The following is a 15,353-nucleotide window of genomic DNA, read 5'->3' as shown; positions in this document are numbered from 1 at the left end:
AAAATTAATGCAACACTAATTGGAACATCTAATTAATAAATTTAACAATATGCCAAAGTCATTTTGTTATATAAATTAACCCATTTATTATAGGCTAGCAATGTTTCAAATGGTGAAGCTTCTACTGGTCTTTCAACTCCTTCAGTCTTCTGATGGCCGACTTTACTGTGACAGCAGAAGTGGTGCTGGAAAGAAAAACAGAAGTTGGTTCCAACACAGCTACACTAACATGTGAAATGGCATGAGTAAATCCTGCCTTTTAACAGTACAATCTTAACGACGATGGCATCCTTGAACAATGAGTCTTGTCTTCAGGCTCTTGCAGGATTAGACAGGCAATTTAATTTCATGCATCTCATTTATCAAGCAGCATAAAAAAGGAACAGGGAGGAATGAATGGTTGCAAGAGGCTGACCTAAACTCAGTAAAAGGGAATGGACAGAATGCCAGAAGAAACTAATAAACTGTTAAGATGGTATAATACGTTAGAAATATCAAGAAAACAATGTCAAAATAGGTAGAATAGAATAAAGTATATTTTGGAAAGGCAGCTATTAAAATGACTACAAAAGTTACACCTAAAGATTCAGGAACTTTATCTGGAAAACCCGTAACCATCACATACGGTGGGCACAGGAACACTAGTTCACTTTATCATCACAACCAAGACAGCACCCTAGTCTCCACTTTCCTTCTTGCCCTCATAAAATCCCCACAAGACACATATATAAAAACTATAATTTCAACACTTTTCAGTATTTTACACTGCTGCAATTTTGCAATTTTTGCTTTTCGTTTTTTAAGTAAGCTCCACGCCCAGCGCAGGGCTTGAAGTCAACAACCCTGAGATCAAGAGTCAGAAGCTTAACTGACTGAGCCACCTATGTACCCACACACCATTGTTTTAAATCAACATAAAGTTAAAAATTCAATTCTTTGGGGCGCCTGGGTGGCTCAGTCAGTTGAGCGTCCGACTTCGGCTCAGGTCATGATCTTGCGGTTTGTGGGTTCAAGCCCTGCATCGGGCTCTGAGCTGACAGCTGAGCCTGGAGCCTGCTTCGGAATCTCAATCTCTCTCTCTCTCTCTCTCTCTCTCTCTCTCTCTCTCTCAGAAATAAACATTAAAAAAAAAATCGGTTCCTCAACCACACTAGTCTTATCATTTTATATGTAGGCGGCTAGTGTATTGACATCTCGCGTCTACGTACTGGCTAAAGGAAGAACACATCAGCCTTCAGGGAAGGCAATGCATTCCAAGATTAGAGGCCTTCCACTGCGGCTTCAATTCCCAGAAATGGATTAACTCAAATCCACTCAATCAATAACCAGCACAGACAGATTTATCTCAGCAGTATCATGGGGCACTTGTCAGGGTCCAGCCTATTCTGTTTAAGACGGCAAAGGCGTAGTGGTGCAGGAGGCCTCGTGATTCCAGATACAGAGAAGAGCTAAGTGACCTAATTTTTATAAAAACAGCTTGCATCACAAGTCAAGCTTCAGTATGTACCCAGTCTTGCCAATGGGCTTACAGTATCATAGCGCTCAGTGAGGACCCTTAGGACCCTATACAATTCTAAAGTCAGACTTTATTTCAGTTTTGTTTCTATACCTTAAATAACTGAACATAAACCACAGCTCTCAAGGAGTCGTGGAAGACACAAAAGCACGCTCACTTTCTCAGTCTCCTAGAGAGTTAAAACTAGCCCATTCGGCCTCAAACCTGAATTCTGCCGTGACTCACACACTTGCAAATGCTACAAAGAAATGGACTCACTTATAGGTCCAGGCACCACCCGCTACGGTTTTCATGCAGGAACCACAATGCCAGATCCCCACAGCTCGTCTTTTCATCTTGGTCTGTAAAAGAGAATCAATTTTCCCTGTGAACCAATGAAAAGTCTTTTATCTCGCACACATCCAGGTGTCTGATTTACATTAGGAAATCCAAGCTGATGCACTGTAGATTACATGTGTTTCTAATACCCTTAAGTCCTCTAATGCAAAATTTGCATTCCTCATGGTGCCTTATGGCCAGTGATGTGACAAATCCCCTCCATCTCCTCCCAAAACAGTACTTCTGCACCCCACAAAATTTTACGGAACCCCAGTAGACAAAACGGACACAATCATTTCCCCCAACGCAGGTCTGGCGTGGGCTGGGGCTCCGTGTCAAGTTTTACCCTTTGGTTCTCAAAAAGCATTTTGCAAAATCCACAGGTATCAATACCCTAACGTCCCGTAACTGATCAGCAAACGTCAGCATGCGCAAATCTAACTGCTCACCAACTCAGAATCGGCACACGGTTTACAAACTTCCTTCACGAGAGGGCTCACTTCGGAAGAAAGCCTTCCCCTCCCTCCCCCCACCAGACACCGACCGCCTTACCTTGCCACAGAAGGAGCAAGTGTACTTGGCGTGCTGGCTTATTTCAATCTTCTTCACCATTTTCCTGAGGGAGGCACCATAACGGGTCCCGTATTTACCGACAATCCCGACCTTCTTGGTGCGTTTAGCCTATTAGGAGTTGAGAGAGAAACCAGCCATATTAGGACCCGGGACGGACACCTTGCCCCGCCAAACCCCTTTCCTCCAATCACCCAGCCTCCGCCTGTGACCTAGCTCCCCCTCATTCCACCCTGCAAAACCAGGGCCAGGAGCGGGCTCGATGCTCCCACGGCACTCTGTTAACCCGGCCCGGAGGGGCCAGGCGCCACCAAGTCGCCCCCGCCCCTCCGCCCCGGTCGGCGTCCCAGCGGGGCGGCGAAGGCACGGAAGCCAAGGACGATGCGGGGCAGGGCGGGTAAGCAGAGGCCGAGCTAGGGCGAAGAAACCAACAAAAGGTCAGATGCGGGCGGATAGAACTCCAGGCCTCAGCGGCACGAACACTCACCATGTCGCCGCAAACTAGGCCCGAGCCCAGAGAGGAAGAGACTCACTGCGCAAGCGCGGTTTTAGGCAAGCGGGCGGAAGTGGCGAATGGGAGGCCCAGCTAGGAACTGAACTCTATGCTCCGGAGGTTTCCTCGCCCCGGAAGCCTCCCGGGGAGTGTGGCAAGACGTCTTCTCGCCGCCAGGGTTGCCCTGATTCGCAGATTGTGGCAACAAACGAAGCACGCTTCACACATCCACGTTATCTTACACGTCTGTTACAAAGTCCTGCAAGGCAGGTACGATTTCCTCCATTGTACGGACAAGGGAAGGTTCCGATTTTAAGTGACTTGCTCGCTGCCTTTTGGCTTACAGAGTGCTTAAAGCTTATGATTCCAAGTCTTACTGCTTTCTGCATTATACCTTCTAAAAATCGTGGGCCCGTGCAGGTGGCTGGCAAAATGGGGAATAACGAGACTCCATTCTCAGAATTTCAGCCCAGCCAGTCATGGGACCACATTCACCAGTCATAAAATTGCAAACTGACGATAGCTCTGAAGGAGGTTTTTCCTATGATCCTTTTGAAATCACAACAGTCGTTTTCTGCATTAGTAGGATAAAGAGAGGATATCTTGTGTAATGGTTAGAAACATAGGTCTGGGTTCAAAGCAGGACTCTGCTACTTAACCCTTGTGGGAACTCTTGACAAATTATTTTGCTTTTTCTTCATCAGTTTCTTCAAGTGTACCATCTGGATAATTATAATACCTACCTTAGAAGTTGTTGTGAAGAGCCAGTGAATTAAATGCATGAAAAGTGTTTGCCACAGTGCCTACAACATACCAAACACTATACAGTTGTAACTATTACTATTATTATTCCGGGTGAAGAAACTAAGATTCAGAGAAGTTAAGTAACTTGTCCAAGGTCACACAGCAATAGGCAGTGAAACTAGAACTCAAATCCAGGTCTGCCTGATCCTCCAGTCAGTTCTCTTAATTATTAGCATGTATCACTCCAAGTCATAATATTTAGTGCACTGAAAACTCATAACAGAAAATGTACTTAACTTGTAATTAGGTCTCTGGCACTTGGTCCAAACCAGACTCTGCGACTACCTTGTGCGATGACACTTTTGGTTAGCCACAGTCCCTACATGGCCTGGAGAACCACCTCCCTGCCTCTCAGCAGTGACCAACTCTACAATGAGGTACTGGACTTGATGATCTCCAAACTGGACACTGAGGCCCAGAGAGGTCATATGACTTGCCCAATAAAAGACTTCCAGATCAATGTTCTGTCTACTGTATCACAAGCTTCAAGCTGTTTCCTTGGCTGCTTTTTCAATCCTATTTTCTGTTCAGGGGTCAACAACATCTGCTTTCTACTTTCCCTTAAAAATATGTGCATCTCTTTTTTCCTTAAGTTTTTTTTTTTTTTTTTTTTTTTTTTAGCTTGGGCATAATGAAACTATTCTAGTCATGGCTACTGCTACCTGAGGCCCACTGGGGAAATAGGATGTGCTCAAAATCTCCCTGTTCCACCACAGGCTCCATGTACCCTCTACCCCTTTAGGTGGAAGAATCTCGAGGGGCTGAGGGAGCAAGTCTCTCCTCCCTCAGGAGAGAAATGCACTGCATTTGGGGGATGATTTCTGGAAACCTCCACCAAAACTATGCCCTGTTTCTAGAAAACTATAAATTAAAGCAAAAATACATTCCTAGTGGTGCAAACAAATGGGACTGGTGGAAGAAGGGTTGAGAAACAAACACTGCAATGGTCCGTCTCTTCCTGTCTGTGCCTGCAGGCTGGCCCTGGGTGAGGTATAAGCAGGGCCAGCCTTGCCCAGGAGCGGACCACCCTGAGGTGAGCCCTCCCGGGCTGGCTCGACAGCTTAGTTCAGATCATCATTTAGCAAACTGACCATCTTCCCACGCCATCCCCTGTGTAACCACCTAGACTCTGGCCTTCAGGGGGTCTGAGAGAGAGCAAGAGAAGACAGAATGCATGAGTAAGAATGCAATAGAGTGGCTGAAAATGAGACACTCCATAGTAGGAGGAAATTGTTCATGCCCAGAGCAATTTTGTTAAAACTGAACAATTCTCTAAATAGCAAGCTTGAGGGTGTACAAATAAGGCTCTCGCGAAATCAGGTCTAAGTGGCTTCAGAGAACTGTGCACAAAGTCTCAATTTGTCTTATCTGTGGGCTAATAAATCTCCATTCCCCTCAGACGACAATCAGGTGTAGAGATTAATATGTACCCATAAAAGTCTCAGTAAAAATCTCTGCTGAGTCACCCCTGCTCCTCAGGAACAATCAAAATTCACTCTGGCCTTTAGAAAAGGAAGTTAAAAGTTGCCTCTAGAGGAGAGTTCTTTTAGCTGTTGAGCCAACCAGTTCTCTTTGGGGCATATGGAACCTTTTATTCTTGAAAGAAATCTGGGGTTCAAGCATCATCCCCAGTTTATCTCACGCTGGAGACCAGAAGGGTTTATCCTGGAGTCCCAGGCTCCACGCTGTTCCTTCACTTCGTGTCTAAAGAGCTCTCGCTTGCCCTTCACTGAAGTGCCTGGTGGCCACGGACAAGAGACAAGTCTGCACACAATGTCAAGAGCCCTGTGGGTCAACCTCTACACCAGGCAGGGGATTCAGCAAGGGGAAGGTGAGCCCTGCCAAGGTCAAGTCCTTAACACCTAAAAAGAACCAGGTGTCCAAAATGGATTCAGCATGTGGATTCATTCCCTCCTCTCTTCTTTCCACAAACATCATCCTAGTTGTTTGCTTTTTTTTTTTTTATTTTTTATTTTTAAAGTAATCTCTACACTCAATATGGGGCTCAAACTCACAACCTTAAGATCAAGAGTTGCATGCTCCACGACTGAGCCAGCCCGGCACCCCTAGTTGTTTGCTTTTTGTTTTAAATGGACATTTCACGGGGTGTTGACACAGGTAATGCATCCATCAGGATGGGAGTTACTTGGCGACTTTTGAAAGAGATAAGGTCAATCAGTATGAAACAATGGCCAAATATATTATGTGAAATGAGCCATTTTTAGTACGAAATGTTTGATACAATTTTTGTGAAAACAATTCTATGTATATTCATATATTTATATGCATAGGGAATAAATTACCAAAGGCTCTATCCCAAATTGTTTATATTGGTTACTACCTGTAGGAAGTAGGGCTAGGAATAGGAGGAATGAGAATGGAGGGCTTTCATTTTTTTTACTTACATATTTTTAGATTAATTTTTATATCATTTATAACAGTGAAAAGAAGGCAGTGCAGACACTGAATGAAGGGACAGTCTTTTCAATAAGTGATTTGGAGGGGCGTCTGACTGGCTCAGTTGGTTAAGCGTCTGACTCTTGGTTTCTGCTTGGGTCATGACCTCCACGGTTCATGAGTTCGAGCTCTGCATCAGGGCTCACAGTGCAGAGCCTGCTTGGGATTGTCTCTCTCCCTCTCTCTCTGCCCCTGCCCTGCTCGTGGGCTCTCTCTCTCTCAAAATAAATACATAAACTTAGAAGCAAAATATGACACTGAGAAACTGCATATTCATGTGGAAAAAAATTAATCCCGACCTTACCTTGCTCCATGTACAAAAATAAACTGCAATTGGATTGTAGATCTAAGCATTAAGAGCAAAATAAATAAATAAATAAAGCTTCTAGAACATACTATATTCACAACCTTGGGGTTATGGTTACATGAGGGTTTATTTTGTAATATTTTGTTAAGCTGTAAATTTATTTTACGAGCCCTTTTGTGTATATTTCACCCCAAAAGGGGGGGTTTAAGAACAAAGAGGAAGAGGAGTCCGTGGCACTCAATAAATCATGTGAATGGGTGGCGGGGGGCGGGGGGGGTGGAGAATGTGGGGGCAGAGGGTGTTGTAAAACCAAGTAACTGCTGGCCATCATAATATCCCAAATACTGTGACTCACAGGCTTCTCGGTGTTTTCTGCTGTGATTAGGAATCCATTTCCTTCACTGGGACCTCACAGGAAAACACAAAACCAAAATAACACCTAGGTATGAGAGAGTACTCCAACAAACTCTCTTTAAGCTTCCGTGCCATTTGTTTTTAACTTTGTAATCCTGTGTTGGTAAGAAGTGAGAGGATAGGCTAGGAAATAAGGTTGGACTTCTTTCCATCCCTTTTATAGCTTAAAGTTGCTTTTATTTTGAGAGCGAGGGAGAGAACCCCAAACAGGCTCTGCACTGTCAGCCCAGAGCCCATCATGGGGCTTGAACTCATGAACCGTGAGATCGTGACCTGAGCCGAGATCAAGAGTAGGACGCTTAATCGACTGAGCCAGCCAGATGCTCCTCCCTCTTACAGTTTAAATGTCACCTAAAAAGAGCTTCAGAAAGGGTCAGGATTCCAATAGACAAGAATGCACAGACAAGGCAAAACCTAAGAGTCAGCGGTGAGGGGAAGGCGCCGCCAGCTGGGTTTCTTAGCTCTCCCTCTGACCTAGAAAAAGGCCTGTGGGAAGCCAAGAAGGAAAAGACCCAATAATTCAAATACAAATGGATCAAGGCTCACAGGATCCCTCACTCCCTCTAGTCTTCCTGATGCCAGCCTGGAGGCAGAAATTAACCAGGGTCACTCAGGGAATAATGGCCCTGGTGAGGGGAGGCAGAGCCTACTCCAGGGGGCCTAGGGGGCCCTGAGGGCACCACCGATGGCAGGGGCGGGAAGTGGGATGAGATGGGCCCAGATTTTCTTATTACAGCTGACATTTCCAGAAAACACAGTGGATGGTGGCAAGTGTGTTTGGACTGAGCTGTGAAGCAAAGGAGGAAAAGGAATTAGTGTGGAAATCCTTCCTTGAACCCAAAGGCATCCAGTCTCCATGAGTAAGTCTAGTGTCTTTTCTGAACCACACAGTAATGGCTGAACTGTCCTCAACAAAGTTTAGAGGCACCTTTGGGATGGTATAACTTAGAATATACAGGCTTCATGGTGTCAATAGAATTTGCTTTGGAGGGCCTCAGGGGCATCTCAGAGACAGTTCTGCAGAGCAGCTGAAATGGAGATTTAACTAGGGGCTTCTAATGGAGGCTCAACAGGCCATATTTGTTAAGACGATGGAGAAATGGTGGTTTCAAACATGCACACCAAGTTGTAAGGACCAAGGGCAAACCTTCCCAAAAGCAGGCATTGCTCTGACACCTTTTGCAGTATCTCAAGGGCCACCAGGCCACGAGGTGAACAAAACAGGGATTTATTAATTTAACAATGCTCGGGAATTCTAAACAACGCTGCATATATATATACATATATCTATATAACTATATCTATATATCTATATGCGTATATATACATATATATGTATATATATGTATATATATATGTATATATACGCATATAGATATCTAGATATCTATATCTATATAGATATAGATATCTAGATATCTATATCTATATCTATATCTATATCTATATCTATATCTATATCTATATCTATATCTATATATTTGGGACAAAGTTAGAGTAAAGTTTAGATAGACCCAATACTTATCCTCTGTAAGCTTCCAACAGGTCACCGTCACTATTACAGAAGAACTGGTACAGCTAACAAAACTTAAAAATAAAACAGAGAGCTGGAAGTGAGATAGTAAAAGAGCACTTCAAGTGGCCTAGATGAGAGCCCGGACAAGCATCCTCTCTCAGGCCTCTGACTCTGGATTTTCTCTAGATAACACTGGGTCGTTCTTGTTTCAGGAAGTAAGGAGGAAACCAAAGGCCTAATTATCTACGGAGATGTGGCACCACCACAGGGCTCCTCATGGCAGGAGACGCCGGCGGAATGCAGCTAATCTCCACAGTCCTCAGAAAGATGGGAGAAGCAACTCGGGCCCCTTAGACACAGATGTTCGGGCTGGATTTCCTGAGGAGCTCTGACCCGGCAGAGAAGCTCACAGCCAGAGACCAACACGATAATTAATAGGAGGCTCAGGCAGCAAATGCCAGGTTTGACCGAGGAAGGCAGAAAGTCAGTATCCTCCCCATTATTTCCCAAGGCCAGAGCCTTACACGGGACATGGCCCCACGGTCCCGATGGTACTGACAGGTCAGTATGCCTGACTGACCCTGGACAGCAGCGAAGGGCTTGGGCGGCTCTCAGAGCTCCCTCTCTCAATTGGAGCTGTCTAGAAGCCCAGGAAAGGGGTTGAAAGGCATAAGAAAGTGGTGCATTCCAGTTTCTGGTTTGAGCAGAGTTAGCTGGGAACCCACAGAGAGGCCAGCTCAGGTTCACAGCCAGGGTTGAGCCTCTCAGGAAGGGAGCCACTCGGTAAACTGCTCACAGACCCGCCAGAGCACCACTGAGGCTCCGGCTGTATGAGCCAGGCACCTGCCCTAGGGTGGGCTCTGGTGGGGGTGGGCTGGCGGGGGTCCTGCCCTGCCGCTCCCTAGCTGGGACTCCCTTGGCTGGGTTTCTGCATCTGCACAATGAAAATATAACTACCTTCCTCCAAGATGGGGTTCACTGTGTCAAAATGTGTCGTGTTCGGCGCAGCGCCTGGCACCTAGCCAACAGCACAGAAGCAAAAACCATCCAAGTCCAATGAACAAATGCACGCACAATCGAGCTGGAACACCTTAGGCATCTGGCATTGCTGCTAAGAAAATTGGGCTAACTCTAAACCTCACTTAAATCTGGCCCACTGTCCTTCAGTAATACTGATTAAAGCCCCAACTCCTTCCTTTTTGAAGCACTTTTTCTTAATATTTATTTATTTTTGAGAGAGAGAGAGGGCGAGCGAGAGAGAGCGTGTACAGGGGTTGGGGAGGGCAGAGAGAAATGGAGACAGAGAATCCAAAGCAGGCTCTGCACTATCAGCACAAAGCCAGACATGGGGCTCAAACCCACGAACTGTGAGATCATAACCTGAGCCGAGGTTGGACGTTCAACCAACTGAACCACCCGGCCACTCCTGAAACACTTAAAAAAAAAAAAAAAAAAGTTTGTTTATTTGAGAGAGAGAGAGCACAAGCTGGGGAGGGGTAGAGAGTGGGGGTGGTGGGGGGCTGGTGGGAGGTGGGGACAGAGGATCCGAAGAGGGCTCTGTGCTGACAGTGGAGAGCCTGAGGTGGGGCTCAAACTCACGAACGGTGAGATCATGACCTGAGCCGAAGTCAGATGCTTCACCGACTGAGCCCCCCAGGTGCCACTTAAACACTTTTTAAAATCCCTTCCTGGACGCCCATTTTCCTTGTCCCTCTCTCTCTTTGCTGCTTGGTCTCCTTTATCTTCTTCCCAACCCTAAATGTTGGAGTGCTCTGGGGTCAGTCAGATCTGCTTTTTTCCTGAAGCCACCTTACCTGCTTGGTGGTCTCATCCAGCCCCAAGACTATAATAAACACCACTAAATCTGGTGAGGGCAGAATTCACAGCTCTTGTTGTGACTTTCCCCTGCTGGAGACTCAAATCCTACAGCCTACGGGAACATCACCACTTGGGTCTTGCCCCAAGTTGCGTTTTCCAGGAACACACAGAGTTTTGGGTACAGCGTGTTTATTAGAGATCAGTGTCTGTGAAAGGAAGGGGAGGAAACCGTGTGGCCAGGAGGAGGTGAACTGGAGCCTCAGACAGCCCAGTGCAGTTCTGCAGCAAATACTACTAACCAGAGATGTCCAAGGGGCCCAGTGTTCATGCCCACCTTGTTCAGTCACCGATGCTGGGTGCCCTAGGAAGGGTGTAACCTCAGACAAAGTGGCTTTCTGTGGACCAGCACCAACCGGAAGCTGTGGCCAGGTGCAGGCTAGTCGTGCTCCTTGGAGCTGGGCAGCAAGCTTCCCTCCTGGAAGGCGTCTCCATCTCAAACTCAACAAGTCCATGACCAAACCCTTGACTTTGCCCTGCCCCCCCCACCTTCCCCTTCTTTATCTCCATCAGTGGCATGACAGCTTTGCACAGGCAAAATCCTAAGTCTAAGTACTGACTCCTCCTTCCTCCAATGCCTGTCCATCAATCCAGCTCAAATTCTTTCAGCTCTACACTCAAAATGTGTCCAATCCAAGCACTTCTCGCTTCCTTCACTCCTCTGCTCTGCACGACACACCCCGCATCGGCTGCCACAGTCCACCAGCCTCCTCTCAAACTCTTCCGTTGCCTGTTCTTCCTCAACAATGTTCTATCCACAAACTGGAGGGATCTTTTAAAAACATAATCAGTTCGCCTCCTATCCCTGCTCAAAACCAGTCAGTGGTTTCACGTTCAAAATTAAATCCCGTTTCTTACCCGACACAGGGGCTCCACATCACTGGCCTCTGTCTGTCTCTACACTGACATCACCTATTACTCTGGCCACGTGAGACCCCTCACCACTTTCTAAACCTGTGCTGCCCAACACAGGAGCTACCAGCCCCAAGTCCGCTGGAAATGAGCACTTGAAACGTGGCCAATCCAGACTGGGATGGTGTCAAATACACACCCAGCCTTGAAGACTGAGCATTACAAAAAAAAGAAAAAAAGGTAATAGAAAGTTTCTCAGTTAAGGTTTTTAAAAAAAAAATTTTTTTTTTACATTTATTTTTAAGAGAGCACAAGCGGGGGATGGGCAGACAGAAGGAGACACAGAATCCAAAGCAGGCTCCAGGCTCTGAACTGTCAGCACAGAGCCCGACGCGGGGTTCGAACTCACAGACCGCGAGATCATGACCTGAGCCGAAGTCGGACGTTCAACCGACTGAGCCACCCAGGCGCCCCTCTCAGTAAGTTTTTAATAGTGATTATAAATGGTGAACGGACAATATTTCAAATATATCAAGTTAAAGAAAATATTACTAATTTGATCCTTCTTTATTTTTTAAAACACTCTTTCAGATAATTATAATCATGTCTGTGGCTTGTGTTAATTTCTACTGGGTTGTGCGTCTCTAGACTAGGAGTTAGCAAACTGCTCCGAGGGCCAAGTCCGGCCCACTGCCTGCTTTCGTATGGCTTGTGGGCTAAGCACATCTTTTCATGTTTTTAAGTGGCTAAAAATAAATCAAAAGAATAATAATTCATGGAGCGCCTGGGTGGCTCAGTTGGTTAAGCATCCGATTTCAGCTCAGGTCATGATCTCATGGTTCATGGGATCGAGCCCCAAGTGGGGGTCCACACTGACAGTGAAGAGTCTGCTTGGAGTTCTCTCTCTCTGCCCCTCCCCCACTTGTGCTTTCTTTCTCTCTCAAAATAAGTAAACTTAAATAAAAAGAATAATTCATGACATATGAAAACTATATGAATTCGAATTTCAGTGCCCATGACAAAGTTTTACTGGAAGAAAGGCATAATCACTTGTTTCTGGATTACCTCTGGTTGTTCTGACCTACAGCAGCACAGGTGAGTCATTCCAATGGAGACAACCTGGCCCATAAAGCCAGAACTATTCACTATCTATTTACAGAAAAAGCTTGTCAACTGCTCTCTGCCCTTACCTCCTTACTTTTCTTTGTAGGATGTAGAACTATTACTCCTCCTGTGATATCACCTCTGCAAAGGCACGAACTTTCTCTCTTTTGTTTGGTGAGTTATTGCTGGCACCTAGAACGCTGCCGGGCACATAGTAGGTGCTCTATAAACACTTGGTGAATTGATACATTTAAAAATCCAGATTTCAGGGGTTGTGTGGGATGCGGCTCGTTACCCAAAGAACATGAAGTATCACAACTACAGTCTGCTGTCTCTATTTCTCAGCCAGAAAAGCCAAGCTTAAGACCCAAGCAGATCCACACAGAAAGGCCAGAAAGAAAATGCTGACCGTTGGCCTGGTCACGCGCTGGGCTGAAGACAGACGCCAGCACTGCTGTTATGTCAAGAGGAACGCAAGCTTTAAAAACAAAACACTTTATTTTAATGAATTCCATGATTTTTAAATGCCTCCCCTCCACCCCTTATAGGGGAGAGGTAAAGCTGTCAAAATTATCAAAAAATTCAAATCTCCTTTTCTTCAGGGGGCTGTCCGTCAACGTGCTTTCGTCCAGCATGCCTCCCAGGTCCTGGAAACCACTTCCAGGGTCAAAGGATTCTGCAGCCTCCAGGAGCTCCCTGTCACTTCCATCTTCCTCAAAGGACTTCTGGAAGAAGTCATAGATCTGCTGCTGCTTTGGGTCCTTCATCGGAGAGAGGAAACAAGCGATGAGCAGAAGAGTGCGGGCTCCAGCACTGCCCCCACCCCCCCACCTCCTCCGCTGGGAGGGAGACACAGAGGTGGGGGCTGCACGTTTTACGTCGTCCAGTGCCGCACGATGGCCGGTGCAGCCCCAGGTGGCCTTACCGCCTGACATCTTTTCTTCTCTGCTACTCGTGGGGTAAAGGAAAAGAAAAAAAAAAGGAAAGAAGGAAAAGGAAGAAACGGTGTGAGAGCAACTGAAGAATGCACTCTCAAACTATAATATTTGTTGGAAACGTTTTCTGCCTTCTAGCTTTCCAAATCGGTATTGAAATTGCTCCCAAGCTCTCACTTCCCGCAAAGCCGTTCTCCACCAAAGGGCTAATAGTTAAGTTGTAATTCAACGCCAAAGCAGTGTGCTCAGCCACGGCTTACCCCTAATTTTCAGAGTGATTAATAAAACAGACACATACTTGACACACCGATGAGCAGATTCCCACACTTGTTTCATACGCCCACCAACTCCACGGGTATGCAGTCAGCAACGATACAGTGTCAGGTCATGCCCGGCAGTTACAACCACAGCGACAGGCTCGCGACAACAGCGACGGGCTCGCTGTTACCCCTCTGCTGTCCTCTCACAAGGGTGAATTCCTGACCCTGACCGTCTTTCCATCCAGAGGGACATTTCAGGATCTCCGCGGACATCCCGGTCCCATTAAACTAAAACTGTTTAAACCAAAACCATCTCTCCTCTCAATCCTACATCCTCCCACCAGCAGCTCTTTCCGAAAAGCCCAGTTTTCATGGTTCCCCACCATTTTTCTCGTCTCCCTGGCTTGCGATCACCAGGGTGTCCCGACCGTGAATGTCCTACGTCAAACTGGCAGCCAGTCTGCCTCTCCTGTCTGTTCCCTCCGCGATGCTCCACAGGCACACCCTGCACTCAGACCGTGTCACTGGGCACCTGCACGGATTTGCAATGGCTCCCCTGTAGGCCTCTTCCCATTTCAATCCCTGGCAGGTTTCTGCCAGGCTGACTTCTGCCCCAGGCTGTCCTTGAACAGGATCTTCTTGTCACATCCTGGGGTCCCCGTGTCTACCTCACTGATGCTAAAGTAGCTTCCCTGGTTTTTCAGCCCTTTTCTAATCAGGTCTCAACCTAGCTGGACTCTATTTCCTCACTGTTCCTTACCAGAAAGCCCTCGGCACTGGTGACGCTAAGTCCTGGAAACCTGATCAAAGAGCTCCAGATTATCCAATCAACCTGCATCCAACATTCCCTTGCCTTTCAGGACCCCAGCCTTCCCCAGGAGGAGCGATATTAAAGGTCATTAAGGTCAGCCTCACGTGATCCACATGTCTTCCTCCAGAAACAGTCTCATCGGCCTCTGTCTGAAGGAACTGCAAGGTCAAAGAAATGCTGCCCCACAAGGCAGCCTGTTCCAAGTAAAACAACGGTTAGCCTGCATTTGATTATGATGGTGGCAAGACCGTGGGCTAATTCAGAGCATGCATGATTAATGGAAGAGAGTTCCAAGATCAGATTAGTATTCCACTTCCCCTCTCGGAAGGCAGGCTATCTCAGCAAGACATAAACTCTTTTGCTTTTACCTCCTACTAGGAGGCAACGTTTTCTTTTCCTACTAGTTGATGAAATTTTCAGCCCTCTTTTAATTAAAAAAATAGATATAATTATCAATCAAAACAAATATTGATAAACTGCATTTATATTATCTCACACTTGTACCATAGGCAGAAATTCTTCACTAATTCAGAGTAAGTGACGGTAAGGGCAGTATGATAAATGAGTTCTAAATAAATTCATTCGCACCGATTCAGAATCCTTTAAAAATAAGCCTCCTTCTTTTCAAAGGGCATATGATAACCAAGGCTCTGTTAAAATATTTACCATCCAACTGAATTCGAGAGTTCTTTAAAAAGCTCAAAAGTAAGTTTGTCTTATTTATTTATTTTTAAATTAGGTGTTTGAAATTTTCAACTTATTATTTTTTAATGATTTTTAATATATTTTTGAGAGAGAAAAAGTGTGAGCAGGGGAGGGACAAAGAGAAAGAGACACAGAATCTGAAGCAGGCCCCTGGCTCTGAGCTGACAGCACAGAGCCCGATGCGGGGCTTGAACCCACTTACAGTGAGATTATGACCTGAGCCAAAGTCGGATGCTTAACCAACTCAGCCACCCAGGTACCCCAAAAGTAAGGTTGTTTTAAAATTAGCTTATTAACTGTTTCTATCTATAAGGATAATTTACACTCTACATTTAAAAATATTATCTCTGTGGGGCACCTGGGTGGCTCAGTCTGGTTAAGCATCTGACTTAAGCATAGGTCATGATCTCAGGGTT

At 46.0% G+C, this 15,353-nt stretch overlaps 2 protein-coding genes across 6 annotated transcripts in view; both read right to left on the bottom strand.

Moving 5' to 3' along the window:
* Positions 1–60: 60 nt before the first annotated feature.
* Positions 61–2,966, bottom strand: RPL37A (ribosomal protein L37a). Its single transcript, XM_042950106.1, has 4 exons — positions 2,892–2,966; positions 2,387–2,515; positions 1,775–1,857; positions 61–185 (listed from the first exon to the last, which is right to left on the bottom strand). Exons 1-4 carry the CDS (start codon positions 2,892–2,894, stop codon positions 122–124), a joined length of 279 nt encoding a protein of 92 aa, XP_042806040.1. The 5' UTR covers positions 2,895–2,966; the 3' UTR covers positions 61–121.
* A 9,739-nt stretch (positions 2,967–12,705) lies between these two features.
* SMARCAL1 (SWI/SNF related, matrix associated, actin dependent regulator of chromatin, subfamily a like 1) overlaps positions 12,706–15,353 on the bottom strand; it is a 53,936-nt gene continuing 51,288 nt past the window's right edge. For all 5 annotated transcript variants that reach the window (XM_042950100.1, XM_042950101.1, XM_042950102.1 and 2 more), the window contains exon 18: positions 12,706–12,987. In XM_042950100.1, coding sequence (XP_042806034.1) covers positions 12,769–12,987 — 219 coding nt within the window. In that variant the 3' untranslated portion in view covers positions 12,706–12,768. The remainder of the gene's footprint in view (positions 12,988–15,353) is intronic.

This window comes from Panthera leo, chromosome C1 (genome assembly GCF_018350215.1).
Source record: "Panthera leo isolate Ple1 chromosome C1, P.leo_Ple1_pat1.1, whole genome shotgun sequence".
Lineage (NCBI taxonomy): Eukaryota > Metazoa > Chordata > Mammalia > Carnivora > Felidae > Panthera > Panthera leo.
This window is presented reverse-complemented; position numbering and strand designations above follow the sequence as displayed.

What these genes read in the sequence shown, in the direction of transcription:
- RPL37A (XM_042950106.1), bottom strand. An exon ending in CTTGCTCCTTCTGTGGCAAG is followed by an intron (nt 1,858 to 2,386) that starts GTAAGGCGGTCG and finishes TCTCTTTTACAG; the next exon opens with ACCAAGATGAAAAGACGAGC. An exon ending in GGTGGTGCCTGGACCTATAA is followed by an intron (nt 186 to 1,774) that starts GTGAGTCCATTT and finishes TTTTCTTTCCAG; the next exon opens with CACCACTTCTGCTGTCACAG.